The sequence below is a fragment of the Coffea eugenioides genome, chromosome 11 (assembly GCF_003713205.1).
Source record: "Coffea eugenioides isolate CCC68of chromosome 11, Ceug_1.0, whole genome shotgun sequence".
Classification (NCBI taxonomy): Eukaryota; Viridiplantae; Streptophyta; class Magnoliopsida; order Gentianales; family Rubiaceae; genus Coffea; species Coffea eugenioides.
The window spans coordinates 41,477,485-41,491,565 of record NC_040045.1 but is presented as its reverse complement, the minus strand read 5'-3'; the positions used below and the strand labels follow the sequence as shown (position 1 = coordinate 41,491,565).

The following is a 14,081-nucleotide window of genomic DNA, read 5'->3' as shown; positions in this document are numbered from 1 at the left end:
AATCTTTTGATGGTTCTTGAAACAAGATCGTTGTACCTGTGACGTGGGGAAACAAAGAAAAGACTCCTTCACTTTGTAGTGAACTTACCAATACGAGTATTTTTATGCAATTTGAGATTGTAAAATTGTCTCACCTGGAATTCCTATGAAGGTACAAACCAGTAAGCAAAGTGGTCCCACTCCTTGGAACCCAAGCAAATTGACTTTCAACATCTGAATCAACTGACAGCGCCAAAATTTATTAATTATTAGCTCCAAAAAGCGCCAACCCCTCAATTCTGCGAGTTCTAATAGTAGTTTGCTGGCAGGTCAACTTTAGTAACGAAAAAGTCTGAGTTTCTCCGTCATCGGAAAAAGTATTGTGGGGTAGTACCCACCATCTTTCAAGTTTCAAGTTAAAAAGCATTCGGATACTAGTAATTGCTCAATTCTCAAGTGGGTTTTACCTGCAATTGCAGAAAAAATGGAAAATGAACCAGCAATGGAGGTGTCATCTTCACAGCCGCCGCCGCCGCCGATGCCGAAAGTTGGGGTGGCCGTGTTTTTGCTGAAGGGAAATAAAGTGCTATTGGGGCGGCGCCTCTCCTCCGTTGGCCGCAATACCTTCGCTCTTCCTGGTGGCCACCTTGAGTTTGGTACTCTCTGATTAATTAATTAGTTTCCCTCTGCCTTCACTTTCTCTTCACATTTTTTGGTATCAAATGATAGAAGTACTACTCTTACATTACCTGGATTCTCTTAGCCCTTTTTCTGTTTTTCTCTTTGTTTTGTAAGACTAAACATTATTTATGATGATACTTTGGTCTGATAATCACAATCTTCAATAATAGATCAATTCACTTGCAATTTGTTTTCTTGCACCTAGCAGAGAGATATTAATTTTTTAAATAAGTTTCGTCAAAAAAAAAAAAAAAAACACTTACCATGGTCTATATTTTACATGATGCAAGCTTTTTAACAAATCATGAAGTTCACATTAGTGCTTTAAGGATTTGTTCATTTATGTGCTTTTAATTGGCTGTAAATTTACTCTCCGCAATCCATCTAAGGTTTTAGTATATTTGCTGTTATTATGCTGTAACTATGCTTGTTAACATGACGGTGATGCATCAAAAACAAGTGCAGTTCAATCCATATGTGGAAATTTATACTATTTTTCTCATTTCCTGGTTTAGGAGAAAGTTTTGAGGAATGTGCAGCTAGGGAGGTGAAGGAAGAAACAGGACTGGAAATCGAAAAAACAGAGTACTTAACTGTCACAAACAATGTATTCTCACAAGAAGCTAAAGCAACACACATTGTTTGTGTCTTCATGCGTGCAGTTCCAGCCGACATCAACCAGCAACCTCAAAATCTTGAGCCTGAGAAATGCGATGGATGGGATTGGTATGACTGGGATGATCTTCCAAAACCACTTTTTGGGCCATTGGAGATTATGCTCCAACATGGTTTTAGTCCTTTTCCCACCACTTAAAATGGTGTCATTTGCTTTCCTTAGTAGTGCCCATTTTGCTCCGTGAGCCCTTCTGATTTAGAAGAAGCCTGCACCATTAAGATTTCTATGTTGCTTATAATTTCCACCCATCTCAAAGTTGTAAGGTGTCGGTAATGAATTTTGCTTACTTTCTTGTTTTTCAGTATCTTACTTTCCTACCACAAAAAAAAAAAAAATGTATCTTACTCTCTCTAACCATGCATTGCTACCCAGCAGATAATTGTTGATTAATATGCAAACTTGTATTAATCCATGCTTGCCAATGAATCAATCATGTTGGTATTCCTGAGTGATTTTCGAGTTGCCTATCAATTTTCCTGTTAGTGATTATGATTAGCATGCCTTAATAGTTTTACCTAAGGATGATGTTGAGCTGACTAGCCTGACTCAAGTTCGCAAGCTACTCGAAAGTATTATTGAGTCAATTTCAAGCTTAAAAATCAAGTACTCAAGAGCTTGGCAAGCTCTATCGAAAATTACACTAAATAATTAAAAAATGAATATTATATACGTATGGACACATACGAAAATAACTAATATAAGCTCGGCATTATTCGAGCTTGAGCCAAGTTTTCAAATTTGATGAGACTCGACATTGTTTTCGAACCTTATTGTGTCGAGATCGAGTATTTTGCAATTTCCTCGAGTCAAGTTCAAGTTTGGGCTTATTGACTTGCTCGAACTCGAGCACAAGCTGAAGTATTACTCGTGCTCTTTCAATTTGAGTTTGAGTATGGTGCTGCTCAAACAACTCGACAGCACCCCTAGTTTTATCCCACCAAAAAAAAAACGAAAGTTTTGTTTGGATAGAGTATTATTCCAAATAATTATTTGAAATAATTACTGTAACACTTTTTGTGATGTGATGTATGTGAGATAAAAAAGTAATTAGAAATATAAAAAAGTGGATTGAGAAATGTATTTATGATATAAATGAAAAAAAAAATTTGAAAAAATTTGCTATCCAAATATAGTCGCACACTCGCACTAAAAAGACAGATAACGGTTCATTATTGTATTGAAAAATAAATGTTTTGTATTTTTTGTAAGGCCCCTGCCAAATCTATAGTTTATATCGCAGTGGATTTTGCGGCCCAATCCAGGACAACAAGTGACGACACAACATTCAAATAGAAACGAACTAAAATCAGAATTCTGCCCATAAATAATGCTCAAAGTGGATCAATTGTTAGAGCCCATAAACAATAATCTTAAAATGTCGGCCCAATCATCAGAGCCCACGTTGATGGAACATTCAATAATTTCAACCGGGCGGCGGGAAAGTTATCTAACTCTCCAGACTCCAATATCCCCCCGAAAGATGCCGAAGTGCCCAACGCGCGAATAGCCTTTTTTTTTTTTTTTTTTGTCGTCAAATCCGCTGGGAAGAGAAAAAAAAATAGTCAATTTTTAATTCCCAACTGCTATAGTGCATCATAATGGAGAACGACGCCCTTCCAACATTAAACTCAGTGCCGCCGCCGCCGCCGATGCCGGTGGTGGGAGTCGGAGTGTTTGTGTTGAAGGGTGACAGAGTGCTTTTAGGCCGCCGCCGCGTCTCCGTTGGTTACAATACCTTCGCGCTTCCTGGTGGCCACCTCGAGTTTGGTGCTAGTCCCTTTCTTTCAGCTTTCTTGTTCTTTTATTTGTTCGTTTTTTCCCATTGAATTGTTGATTGCTGTTGTTTCCAATGAGAACTTATTGCTTAGTATTAAACTGTATATGACATAAGAGATCAAGATTGGATTGCCCGGGTCTTAGTTTTGTTGGACTGTTACTAAAGATTGTGAATTCATAGGAGGATACGTGATTCTTGAGACTTATAGTATGATAGTTAGACAGTAGCTGTTGATTGAACGCACATTTTCGGTTTTTGGGTACCCAAGCGTTATCAACATATAAGACTAACAGCCGAAGGAGGGTTACTGTTCACAAGCTTTTTCGTCGTCCTCACGTGCTCGCCATCCTCCTTCGGCTCGGCTCTTCTCATCATCTCGTCTCATCTCACAATAGCAGCCAAAATTTCGTTATCTTCCCTTTCACCTCTTTTCATCTCATCTCATTAATGCACGCACATGCTTTTCCATTTTTGCTCCTTCGTCTGCTCTGGTTATGAATGGGTGGGCTGAGAATCTTTCTTAATTGGAATAAGGCGTATCACACAATGGATTTTATCCTTTGGATTTATGGCCTCCATCCTTTACCTGAGATTTCTTCTCTTCTACCCAACAATTGGAGGTACGATTCTTTTTCTCCTTCCTATTTCAGTTTTTGGCTCTTCCTCTTTATGATTGTGATATTTTTCTAGGGTTCCTCTCCCAGCTGTTTGCGTTCTTGTGGAGGTTGATTTTTTGTCGGAATTTTCTTCTGTGCCTTTTTCCTTTTTCTTTTCTTTTGTTATATTTTCGCTTGCATGCTGAATTTTACAGATGTTGTTCTTGTCCTTTTATGTTTTACGTTATTTTGTTGTTTTCAGGATAGCCTTGTGCATTTGTCTTCCAAATCTGCGTGGAGGTACTATCTTTCCCCCCTTTTTTTTTTGGCAATTGCCTTTTCGTTTGAGCTGTCTTTTCCTTCTCCTTTGAACCGGTCTCTTTATGCCTTTCTTTCAATATGCTCTACCTATGTCTCGCCTGAGAAAACACCTTGATGATTTTTCCCCAGATCTATTGTTTCTTTTCTTTCCTTCTTTCTTGCTCCCGGAGTTCGAGCAACTACCTAATCAGCTGCTAACTCAGATCATCAGATGGCTTTGTCACTAGCTCTTAAGCGGCTGGTCTCATCGAGCAGCCTTCTCAGCCGGTCTCTCAATCCCCTCCTCCGTCCGGCTGCTTCCGCTGCGTCATCAAGTGTTTTCGACGTCGTCGATCGCCGCTCCGATCGTCCTCTCGACCATCGCCTCGAATTATCCTGTTTTCCAGGTAATTTTTTTTTCTTTTTTGCGCCCCCACCAGATCTATAATCTGTCTCTTCTATGTATATAATTTGGGGGAATTTTCATCCTAGCCTCTGATCTTGTCCTGCTTAGCGCCAATTGATATAGCGCAGCGGAAATGAAGTATGGGTCCCTTTATATTTTTATTTAAATTGACGATTTTTCGACTGATCTTTTATTTTTAATTTTTTTAAAAAATTTTTTTTGTCTGGGTCTTTAATGCATTTCCGCTAGATGTCTGATTTGTTTGAAGCTTGTGTTTGCTTTATGCCTAGTTTGGGAGATGAGATTTGAGCAGAAAAGAAAAGAAGGGAAGAGAAATGTAGCATTTCCCACGTTTGACAGTTTTAACTGAAATAGAAAGGAAGAGAATCTGACAGATTTGGAAGGAAAAAGAGGCTGCTACAGTTTAAAAAAATTTCCAGCCCAAATCGGGCGGAAAGTAGAGAAAAGCTAAGGAAAGGCTGCAAAAAATTTTTAGATTACCCATTCTATCCTTAAAAAGCTATTGAATGAAATATTTATTGACCAATGTATCCAAAATCACCTCCTTTCTTTCGTAAACTCCCAAACAACACTAAAATCTCTTCTTTTCTTTTCTTATCCTTTCTTTTCTCTTATAACTTAACCTTTCTCTTCTTTTCTTTTCTATCCTCAACTCACAAACTAGCTTTAGTCTTGTGGTGGGTGATTTTTTTTTTCTTTTTAGTTAACTGCTTTTCTTATTTTTTCAAACTCTATTTTTTTTTTTGACCTTTTTACCTTGGCTAATAATAATTGAAGCCTTGATTATGCTCTGTTTTTCTACCATTGTTTTGGGTCAGGCAGGATGAAGTATATTTAATCCAGTAATATACAATTTTCTTGCTTAGTGGTTTGGATTCTCATGCACTTGATCTCGTGCTTTTTTTTTCCTTGCTCACTTTGACTTAGGATTTTGCATTTTGCTTGTGGTAGAAAGTGATTTCTTGTATGCGAAGTAACTTTTACAGTTTGTGCTCGCCAAATTGACAGAATTTGTGGATGTACTGAACATGCTTTTAAAAGCTTTACCAAAGTGTAATTCTTCAATAAAGTTTAGAATGTTTTAGTCTTAAGGTTCACTGAGGATTGGTGCATATTGGGATTAAGAAGACGCTAACCTTTAAAATGCTTTTTTGGATAATTTTGGGAGGTGAATATTATTTGTGGACTTTATGTCATATTCTTGGTTAAAATGTGTAACTGGAAAATCAATGTTTCTAAACTAACCCACTCGGGGAAGTGTAAGGCAAAGAAAGGAAAAAAAAACTGGATTAAATAGCAAATAGAAGTATTTATGCTGGTACAGATCTAAGCTTCATTTTCATTTTCCCATAGCTTTTTCCTTTATGATGTTGGAAGTTGTGAGAACATACTTCTTGTGTACAAGTAGTTGAAAGATTAGTACTCATTTCAAAGCTAATTGCTATTTGTGCATCCTTTGTTTGTAGGAAGTATTGGAGTATGCAGATAAAGACTGCATGAAACAAGGATTCCTTCACTTGTTCTTATAAGAGGAAATAGCAAAACTGGACAAATTTGTTACTAATCACTCCCTCAAAGTTGGTGATTCCCCAATCTAGAACAACTTTTGCTATTATTATCTTCACCAGGAAAGGCATAGAAAAGTTGCAACCCAGGCATTTTAGCTTCAAAATTTAGCTTGGAAAGGCATAGAAAAGTTTCGACCCTGCATTTTAGCTTCAAAATTTAGTTTTAGTCAGATTCTATATACTAAGAAACTTGGCTGTCAGAGGTTGGAGAAAAGTCAAGATCCAAAGCTGCAACAAACACCTGCATCAGCAAATTAGTGCGGGGAGTGCATCAAATATCAAGCTGCATACTCTTGTGGAGGATATTCTTAGCTTGAGAGTGCTGTTTCAAATGTGCTCTTTTGGTAATATATCTAAAAATGATAATCATGTTAGTACTACAGTTGGGGAGTATGCCTTAGGTATATTGCATGATGAGGAATGGATAAATCCTCTGTGCTATTGAGCACTTTTGTATAGAATTAGGGGCCTTTGCTCCAAGTGTAAAGGTTAGTTGATGATTAATATATGGCTAATATCGTTTCGGAAAAAAAATATATACTAAGAAACTATACCACCTCATGGTGATTATTGATATTTATATTGTTAGTGAAATCTGTAGTAGACCCTTCATGGTTTTTCCGCTTTCAGTAAGTTTTGAGTTACCATATAAATCAGGAGAATTTGGGATATGGTTTTCCCGCTTTCAATTCATCATCAAAACCACGTCTACAGGGAAGCAGATTATGAGAGGACCAAATTGTAGTGTCTTCAAATAATGCCCTCATGACCAGCAACGGATGCAAGCCAGCACTGCTAGGTACGACTGTGGTCAACAATCTGAGGCATTGATGTGTTCAAATCAGATTGCAGAGCAGGTTGCTCTCGATTGGTTTCAAATCTAATAAGGATCCAAATGTTCAGATGGAATAGAGTCCCTATAAGAATATTATTAGCTCAAATGCAGTGTTCTGAGCCCTTCACTGACAAAAAATTTCACAGCATGCGCAGCGACGCAGGCCCCAAAGCATCTAATGGTAGCTGAGTTGACGATCACTTTTAAAGCAACTGTATTTGATGACAGAACAAACATATCAATTATGATGATCATGGAAGAAGGAAATTCCCATACCGTCATGGCGATAAGAAATATCTTAAAGTAACTGGAAACAAGCATGGTAAGGGCTGTATCTTTGCCCTTCAGAACTCCAACTGAAGCATTCAGAAACTTTGCAGAACCGATGAGTACCACAGACATAAACAAGAAATTTCCCAAAACAACATCAATCAAGATCTTTACAGAACCGCAATACTGCAGGCTGCAGCAAAGCTCATTAACGAAGTGCTTTCTGAGTCATTCGCATTTAACACCCAATTTCTGTAAGAATCCAGCATTAAAAAACCCAATAGTAGTTTCCACATTAAACACTCAGAATCCAGAATGTCCCTGGTGAACATATTGTAGAACAAATGTCTATATGCCTTAGGCTTGTGCAGAATCAAATCAATTAGAATAATCATGACTTCACACACAATATATTCATCAGCCACCTTTTTGCAATTCCCACATTTCATGAGGCGGATGTTTCCGGGAGAATACTGAATGTAGAGACTCTTGATGGGAAAAGAACATTCAACACATCTAAAATCGCTCTTCTCCTCCATCCTTTTGGTCTGTGATGCTGTCTAAAGGTGTGTTGAGGGCTGGCATTGGTGGTTCAAAGTAAGAACTATTCCATTGCACTTTATACTTTTGGTTGTCCTGGAGTGTCTCCTTGTTCTTACGGGTGCAATAATTGAAAGAATTAGAGGAAGATTTAACCGGGTTCATGGCATCATGCCACCCGAAAGAATCTATGGCACCCACTTATTACATACAATAATATCACGTTTTTATTTTTCAAATTATATACCCACTATATATTCTTTATGGGCATCCATTATAAATTGTCGCCGCGCGACGCGCGGCCCATGCCTCCTAGTTGGGACATAAGTTGCTAAACAGGTTATAAGCAGTGTTTTGGGCTGCAAAAGTTCTCCGAATGGTGCTGAAGAGGATGTTTCTGTTTTCAAGTTCAAGTGACCTGCATTTCTGTTTTCTCTTCCCTAATAGTAGGACTAGAATTACATGATTAATGGTAATTTGTACTTGTAATTAATTCGATTTTAATGACATTGATCTCAGTTTAGCTTCCTACATAGAATGCCAAGTGGAGATAAAACTCTGAAATAAAGTAGCTAGAAATCAGTTAAATGAAAACCTTTGCTGCGTTGGCCTTTTTTGTTTGCTTTGTGGACATTAACTGCAGGGGTTTGCAAGATAGTTGTATACTTGTATTATAAGTTTATTTCACAAGTGAACTTTTGTATGTGGATGCTTCCATAAAACCTATTGAGTTCGTCAAGATTCACTAAGCATTATACTGATTTATGGGAAGATTGTGCGAGTCTGTAACGCAATTCTGATCTACGTTTGAGTGTTTTGCTCGTAGCATTGATCCTTTTTTTTTTTCCTGGTGATCACTTATTTACAATCCGTTAACGGACTAGTATGGGAAATGGAACTTTACCACATGATATTCTTGCAGTTCTACAACAAAAATTAGTAAGTGCTTTTTGTGTTCCGGCTTTAGGGGAAAGCTTTGAGGAATGTGCAGCTAGGGAGGTGAAGGAGGAAACTGGACTGGACGTCAGGAAAACAGAGTATTTAACTGTCACAAACAATGTATTCTCAGAAAGAGCTAAACTAGTGCATCTTGTTTGCATCTTCATACGCGCAGTTCTAGTGGATGACAACCAGCAACCTCAAAATCTAGAGCCTGAGAAATGTGACGGATGGGATTGGTATGATTGGAATCACCTTCCCAAACCACTTTTTGAGCCGGTGGAGGTTCTGGTGCGAAGCGGTTTTAATCCTTTTCCAGTAAATTGAAATGGTGATCTTCTTGTGCCTACTTTGCTTCCTGAGCCCTTCTACCTTATAGAAGAGACAAGATTAAGGTTTCCCGTTGCGTATTTTGCCATCCAGAGTTGATGGTATCTGTAATGAATGTTTTGTCTGTCTTCAGGTCGTTGTCGATTATATTAATCTGCATAGGTATGTGACTGGACAAATAGCTGTTAATCTTGTGACTTGTACGTAATCATGCTTGCTAATCAAGCATTTGGCAGATCCAATCATCAAAGTATATCTGTTCTAAATTTACATCAGGGTAGGAAGTATGTTATATCAGCAAGAAAATCTTGTATTTGGGCTAGAAGGAGTATCCCAGCCCAAGAGTAATTCTGACGATCCTCAAGTATCAGAATTGTACTTTGCACCAAAACTGATAATTTGAATTTCAAATTTGAATTCATGTTATGTGACATGATCTAAACCTGCTAATGTATAAAAAAAAAAAAAAAAAAGGTTATCCTTCTTCTTATTGCAATTTTGATACATCAAACATTGGTAGAACCACAATGAGGAACGCTGCCATGCATCTCCATCAAGAATTCGGGAAATGGAAGGTTATATTGAACAAGGCATGAAGATGTTGAGTAATTTTCTGAACTTAACCACGTTCTATTTTCTCTTTGTTTGATCGCTCCTTTCCTGATGACTACATTCATGCCGTGTGCAGTTAAGCAAGATTGAATTCCATGCTTGAGTATAAGTGAAACCAGACGATGAACCTAATGTGGGATGCTTCAGAAGCAAAGAAGCCACTAGTGCTTATTTGGCGGGATTGATTTGCCACTTGGTCTCGATTCCTTCATGCTAATAACTGACCAAAATGCTCAAAAAAGTCATGGTAGTTTCGTCCTGATGAACATACAGCTGATGATCAATACTTAAAAAGTGGTTTCCCCAGCTATGAACGAGTATGAATTCCCTAGTTTCGAATAGCATCTGCAGTGCTGTTTCCAAACCCGTGATGGCCATTACAAAAATACGTGGATATTATTTTTCATCGCTGCTATTAGGCTGCTATGATGCCTTGCTTACTGTAGAGTGAAACATCTTTCGTCTATCAAATTTATTAGCTGTAATCGGGTAGGGGAACAGGCTTCTCAAGATTTTGGATTGAGTATGAGTTTGGTGTTGAATTAGTTATTGTTTTATGGTAACCTTAGAATTATGTCAGGAAACTTCTATTGCACCTAACACGGTAGTTTAAGCATTGAAGTCCTTAAACTGTGCTTCATTTGTCGTTATATTTTAGGTTTTGATATCATTTGTTTACTCTTCATGTGGTATCCTGGTACCGTTTCTGGTTCAGTTGTTGGGTGTAGATGACGATTAGTTGATCTGTAAAATATGTCCTGTGTGTATTTCAAAACTGGTGCCATATGGGTCGACAGATCTGTGATATGCCCCTGGAAATTCAACAATTGTTGACCCTAAGCTTCTATAACACATGCCCGGTTATGCAGGTCGGTGGAATAAAATCCTAACTATGCTTTAAGAATCTGCTACATTCATAATTGAAAATTTAGAGCTAGATAATCATTGCAGCCACACCATCCAGCACATTATGCATCGGACAACAAGCCTTGTTTATTGGCTCAATGTTAATTCTCATTATTACCCCACTTTTTACATGGATTCTCTTATGGCTCTCCTTGCAAAATTTCTCTTTAAGGGCTATATGATCTTGAAACCCCAAATTCAAGGTGTGATAGACGTGTAGTTTCTATTTCACCTATTGTGCTACCTATAGTACTCTGATCTGGATTCTATTTGAAGCAGTGACGGAAAAAATGCCAATTGCATACTTGTGAAATGAATTTGTGCAGCTTCATATGCAAGTAGATTCTCATTCTAGAGATATGCTAGTGCAAAAAGTGCTGGCTTAGTCACAAGACTTGCCTAGTGATTCTTCAGCCGTCCTGCATCTATTTGTATTTACTACCATGCTAGTAGTACACAATCTACAGGTGGAATCAGACTAATAATGTCCCTCTGCTTTTGATTAAAGCCAATAATGCAGGAAACAGAGAGGTGGCTAAGGGAGGCTCATGAATATGTGTGCATCAGTGCACCAAGGAGAATTGGGGTCAGTCCCAGTTATATTTGGTGGTGTGAAAGGACTAATGGGTTGTGACTTATGAGGCCTAGGCGTGGTTTTAGTCACGGTGGGTACGGTTTGGTGTGGATTTACCTGCCCCTTAACTATTTCCAATGCAATTCAGGCCATCAGTCAAGCCTCCCTTTCATTTCCTGCCCCACAGTCCCCTCCCTCCTCTCAGCTTACCGAGTAGCAATTGCCCCCACCAAGGATGAAAAAGATATTCGATCAAATTCATGTCTCCTCAGATTCCACTATTCACTCTTGAGTCTATTTCCACTCCTGAAACTCCTTTGTTTGTGTCTGTTCTGTTGTCTCCCCTCCCCTGCTTTCTGCGCTCTTGTCTATACTCTTCTCTGAGTTGCAATTTTCCTAATACAGTTAGGTGGGGCTGCTCACCCTCCCTTTGTCAGCATTCTCCTGTCACTCCGTCAGTCCACAAGGCTGACAATTTGGGCTACAAACCAAGATATATCACCCATAAAACCTCAATACACAAGGATAACACTACTGAATCATAAATCCTTTCCTTATTCTTTCCTTTGCACTACAGTCCTAGTTGTTATTACTTCCATTTTGTTTTGTTGTCTTTGGCAGATCCCAGATGAAGACAATCATGGCTAAGAACCCTCATGAATCATTCTCGTTCTCTAGGAGATATTTCAACTTCAAGAAAAAGGTTGAAGACGAAGATGATGAGGAAGAAATTTTCGCTTTCAGCTCCTCATCACTTGGTTGTGAGGAGGAGTTGAAAGGTATTGATCAGGATATCAGTCATTCAATGCATACACTTCCTGTCAAACCACCAAAGAAGAAGCTGACAAGTTTAGCTGTTTCCAAGCTTAGGGCTGCTTTTGCATTTGGTAATAAGAATCGCAGTCGCTTTTCTGGTCTTGGCACCAAAGTTGTAGGTACCCTCTTCGGGTACAGACGCGGGCATGTGCATTTTGCATTTCAAGAAGATCCCAAGCTGAGTCCAGCATTTCTTGTTGAACTCGCAACTCCTACTAGCGTTTTGATTAAAGAAATGGCTTCAGGGTTGGTTAGGATTGCTCTTGAATGTGACAGAAAAACAACAGAGAAGAAAAATGTGAAGCCTTTGCTAGAAGAACAAATATGGAGGACTTATTGCAACGGCAGAAAATGTGGTTATGCAACTAGACGTGAATGCGGAGCTGAGGAATGGAAAGTTTTGAACTCTATTGGTCCAATTTCAATGGGGGCCGGTGTTTTACCAGGAGCTGGAAAGGGAGATGGCTCTGAGGGAGAACTCATGTATATGAGAGCCAAGTTTGAGAGAGTTGTAGGGTCTAAAGATTCAGAGGCCTTTTACATGATGAATCCTGATGGTCATGGAGGTCCCGAACTTAGCATTTACTTGCTCAGGGTTTAGGTTTCCTGGCCACTTTTATCTGTATTATCTATTTAGTAGTACCTCAGTTCAATGTTGTAATATATTACTATGAATGAATGCTTGGGGCTACTCTGCTAAGTCATGAGATAAATGATAATAGGGCAGCGGTTCTTCATGGGTTTTTTTTTTCTTGCCAATGCAGAATTTCGGAATGTTTGGTTTGGTGTTTTTAGTATGTTGATCAGTTTGAGAAAGAACTGTAGAAACGATGATGGAAGATGTTAGCGATGAGTGTTGTGTCATTTTCATGTATAGATTCTCTTTCCTTCGTTACCAAAACAAGATGCAGATGCAGCAACGTTTGTCTGCCCATTTTTGATAATGGCTAATCTGTGTTATCCAATTACCAGGAAGTTTTCGGGACCCTCCTCCAGATTTTCACATCTATGAGTCATATCCAACCAGCAAGTTCCAGATCTTATCCAATTGTTTTGAAAATTATCCTCTTATCATTTTCTTTTACGTACTACCGAATATGAAGGTATGTTGTTCTGATTCTAGGGAGTGTACATGGGAGATTTTTCTTCACAACTTTTTTCAGTAGTTGTGCACTCACATCATGTTGCCTCGAATTAGGAGAGACTTTTACAGCAATTATGTCGAGAAAAATTTTGCTCGCATGTTATCCCATCTATCACCTTAATCGAAGGATTTTCCACACGGCAACTATTATGTTAGAGCTAAAAGCTCAGAGGCCAATGTCACACCAAGAAAAGTCCACCACATAGCTTTCACTGCAACAGAAATCGATTTTAGAAGTGCAAGCATTAGTTGATGAATGATTAACTACGCACATAGTGAAGTCAAATGATTAATCATGATTTTGCTAGCGATACTTGATAAAAAAGTTTAGTATATGCCAACACGTTAATATGGTTCCAATAATGGATTCCCAAGTATGCCAACACGTGGTGATGAGTTGTAGTAATTAGTTTCTTGAATTGGAAGATTGATTTTGGCTTGGATCATCATTATTATCAGCACTCTACATCCTGCTTAAATGATCCCATACATATGGTGGAAGATATATTGGTTGGTGCACGCTCACTCTCAAATGGTTTCCGTGGCAGGGTTCATCTTTTGCCCTCTGGCCATGCCCACTTAAACTTGTTTCTTGTAGCTGTGACATTCATTGAAACCTATCATTTCACCATTTACGTGCACCAAAGTTTCTATCTTGTCGAACCCCTTAATGCCAGGTAAAGACAACAATATGTCGCCGTCGACAAGAAGAGCCTAGAAAAAGGACAACACCATTAGAAGTTGCTCTTTTTCTTTTTTTTTTTTAGGCAGCGATAACATTTGTATAAGTTAATATATCCTATTCTAGAGAGATAGCAGATATATAACCCTGACTACACTAAAGAGGTATTCTGGCACCTCCACTGAAATTTTTTCAAAACAGGCGAAGTTCGAACTCCCGACCTACAGTTCAAAAAGGGAGAGATTTAGTCCCTTTTTGGTGGGAACTGAACCAGATTAGAAGTTGCTCGTTCAACTGAATATTGAATAGTGCAACACTTGAAATGAATTATAAACCGCAAAATAATCTCCTTTACAAATAGACGTGTATATATATTAGGGCTATTCCGACATCAAAAGCTTAGTACAACACCTCCATTTTATTAGTGTG

At 38.5% G+C, this 14,081-nt stretch overlaps 3 protein-coding genes and 1 pseudogene across 3 annotated transcripts; 3 read left to right on the top strand and 1 right to left on the bottom strand.

Moving 5' to 3' along the window:
* The first annotated feature begins 294 nt into the window (after nucleotides 1-294).
* LOC113753773 (nudix hydrolase 1) lies at nucleotides 295-1,637 on the top strand. Its single transcript, XM_027298013.1, has 3 exons — nucleotides 295-366; nucleotides 459-635; nucleotides 1,176-1,637. The coding sequence occupies exons 2-3, from the start codon at nucleotides 464-466 to the stop codon at nucleotides 1,472-1,474; spliced, it is 471 nt and encodes a 156-aa protein (XP_027153814.1). The 5' UTR covers nucleotides 295-366; nucleotides 459-463; the 3' UTR covers nucleotides 1,475-1,637.
* A 1,272-nt stretch (nucleotides 1,638-2,909) lies between these two features.
* On the top strand, nucleotides 2,910-9,188 carry LOC113751426 (nudix hydrolase 1-like). The gene is made up of 2 exons (XM_027295440.1): nucleotides 2,910-3,103; nucleotides 8,617-9,188. The coding sequence occupies exons 1-2, from the start codon at nucleotides 2,935-2,937 to the stop codon at nucleotides 8,913-8,915; spliced, it is 468 nt and encodes a 155-aa protein (XP_027151241.1). The 5' UTR covers nucleotides 2,910-2,934; the 3' UTR covers nucleotides 8,916-9,188.
* LOC113751247 lies at nucleotides 6,936-7,656 on the bottom strand (annotated as a pseudogene).
* Nucleotides 9,189-11,372: 2,184 nt separating the features above from the next.
* LOC113753927 (protein MIZU-KUSSEI 1) lies at nucleotides 11,373-12,690 on the top strand. Its single transcript, XM_027298204.1, has one exon. The coding sequence runs from the start codon at nucleotides 11,639-11,641 to the stop codon at nucleotides 12,425-12,427; it is 789 nt and encodes a 262-aa protein (XP_027154005.1). The 5' UTR covers nucleotides 11,373-11,638; the 3' UTR covers nucleotides 12,428-12,690.
* Nucleotides 12,691-14,081: the final 1,391 nt, after the last annotated feature.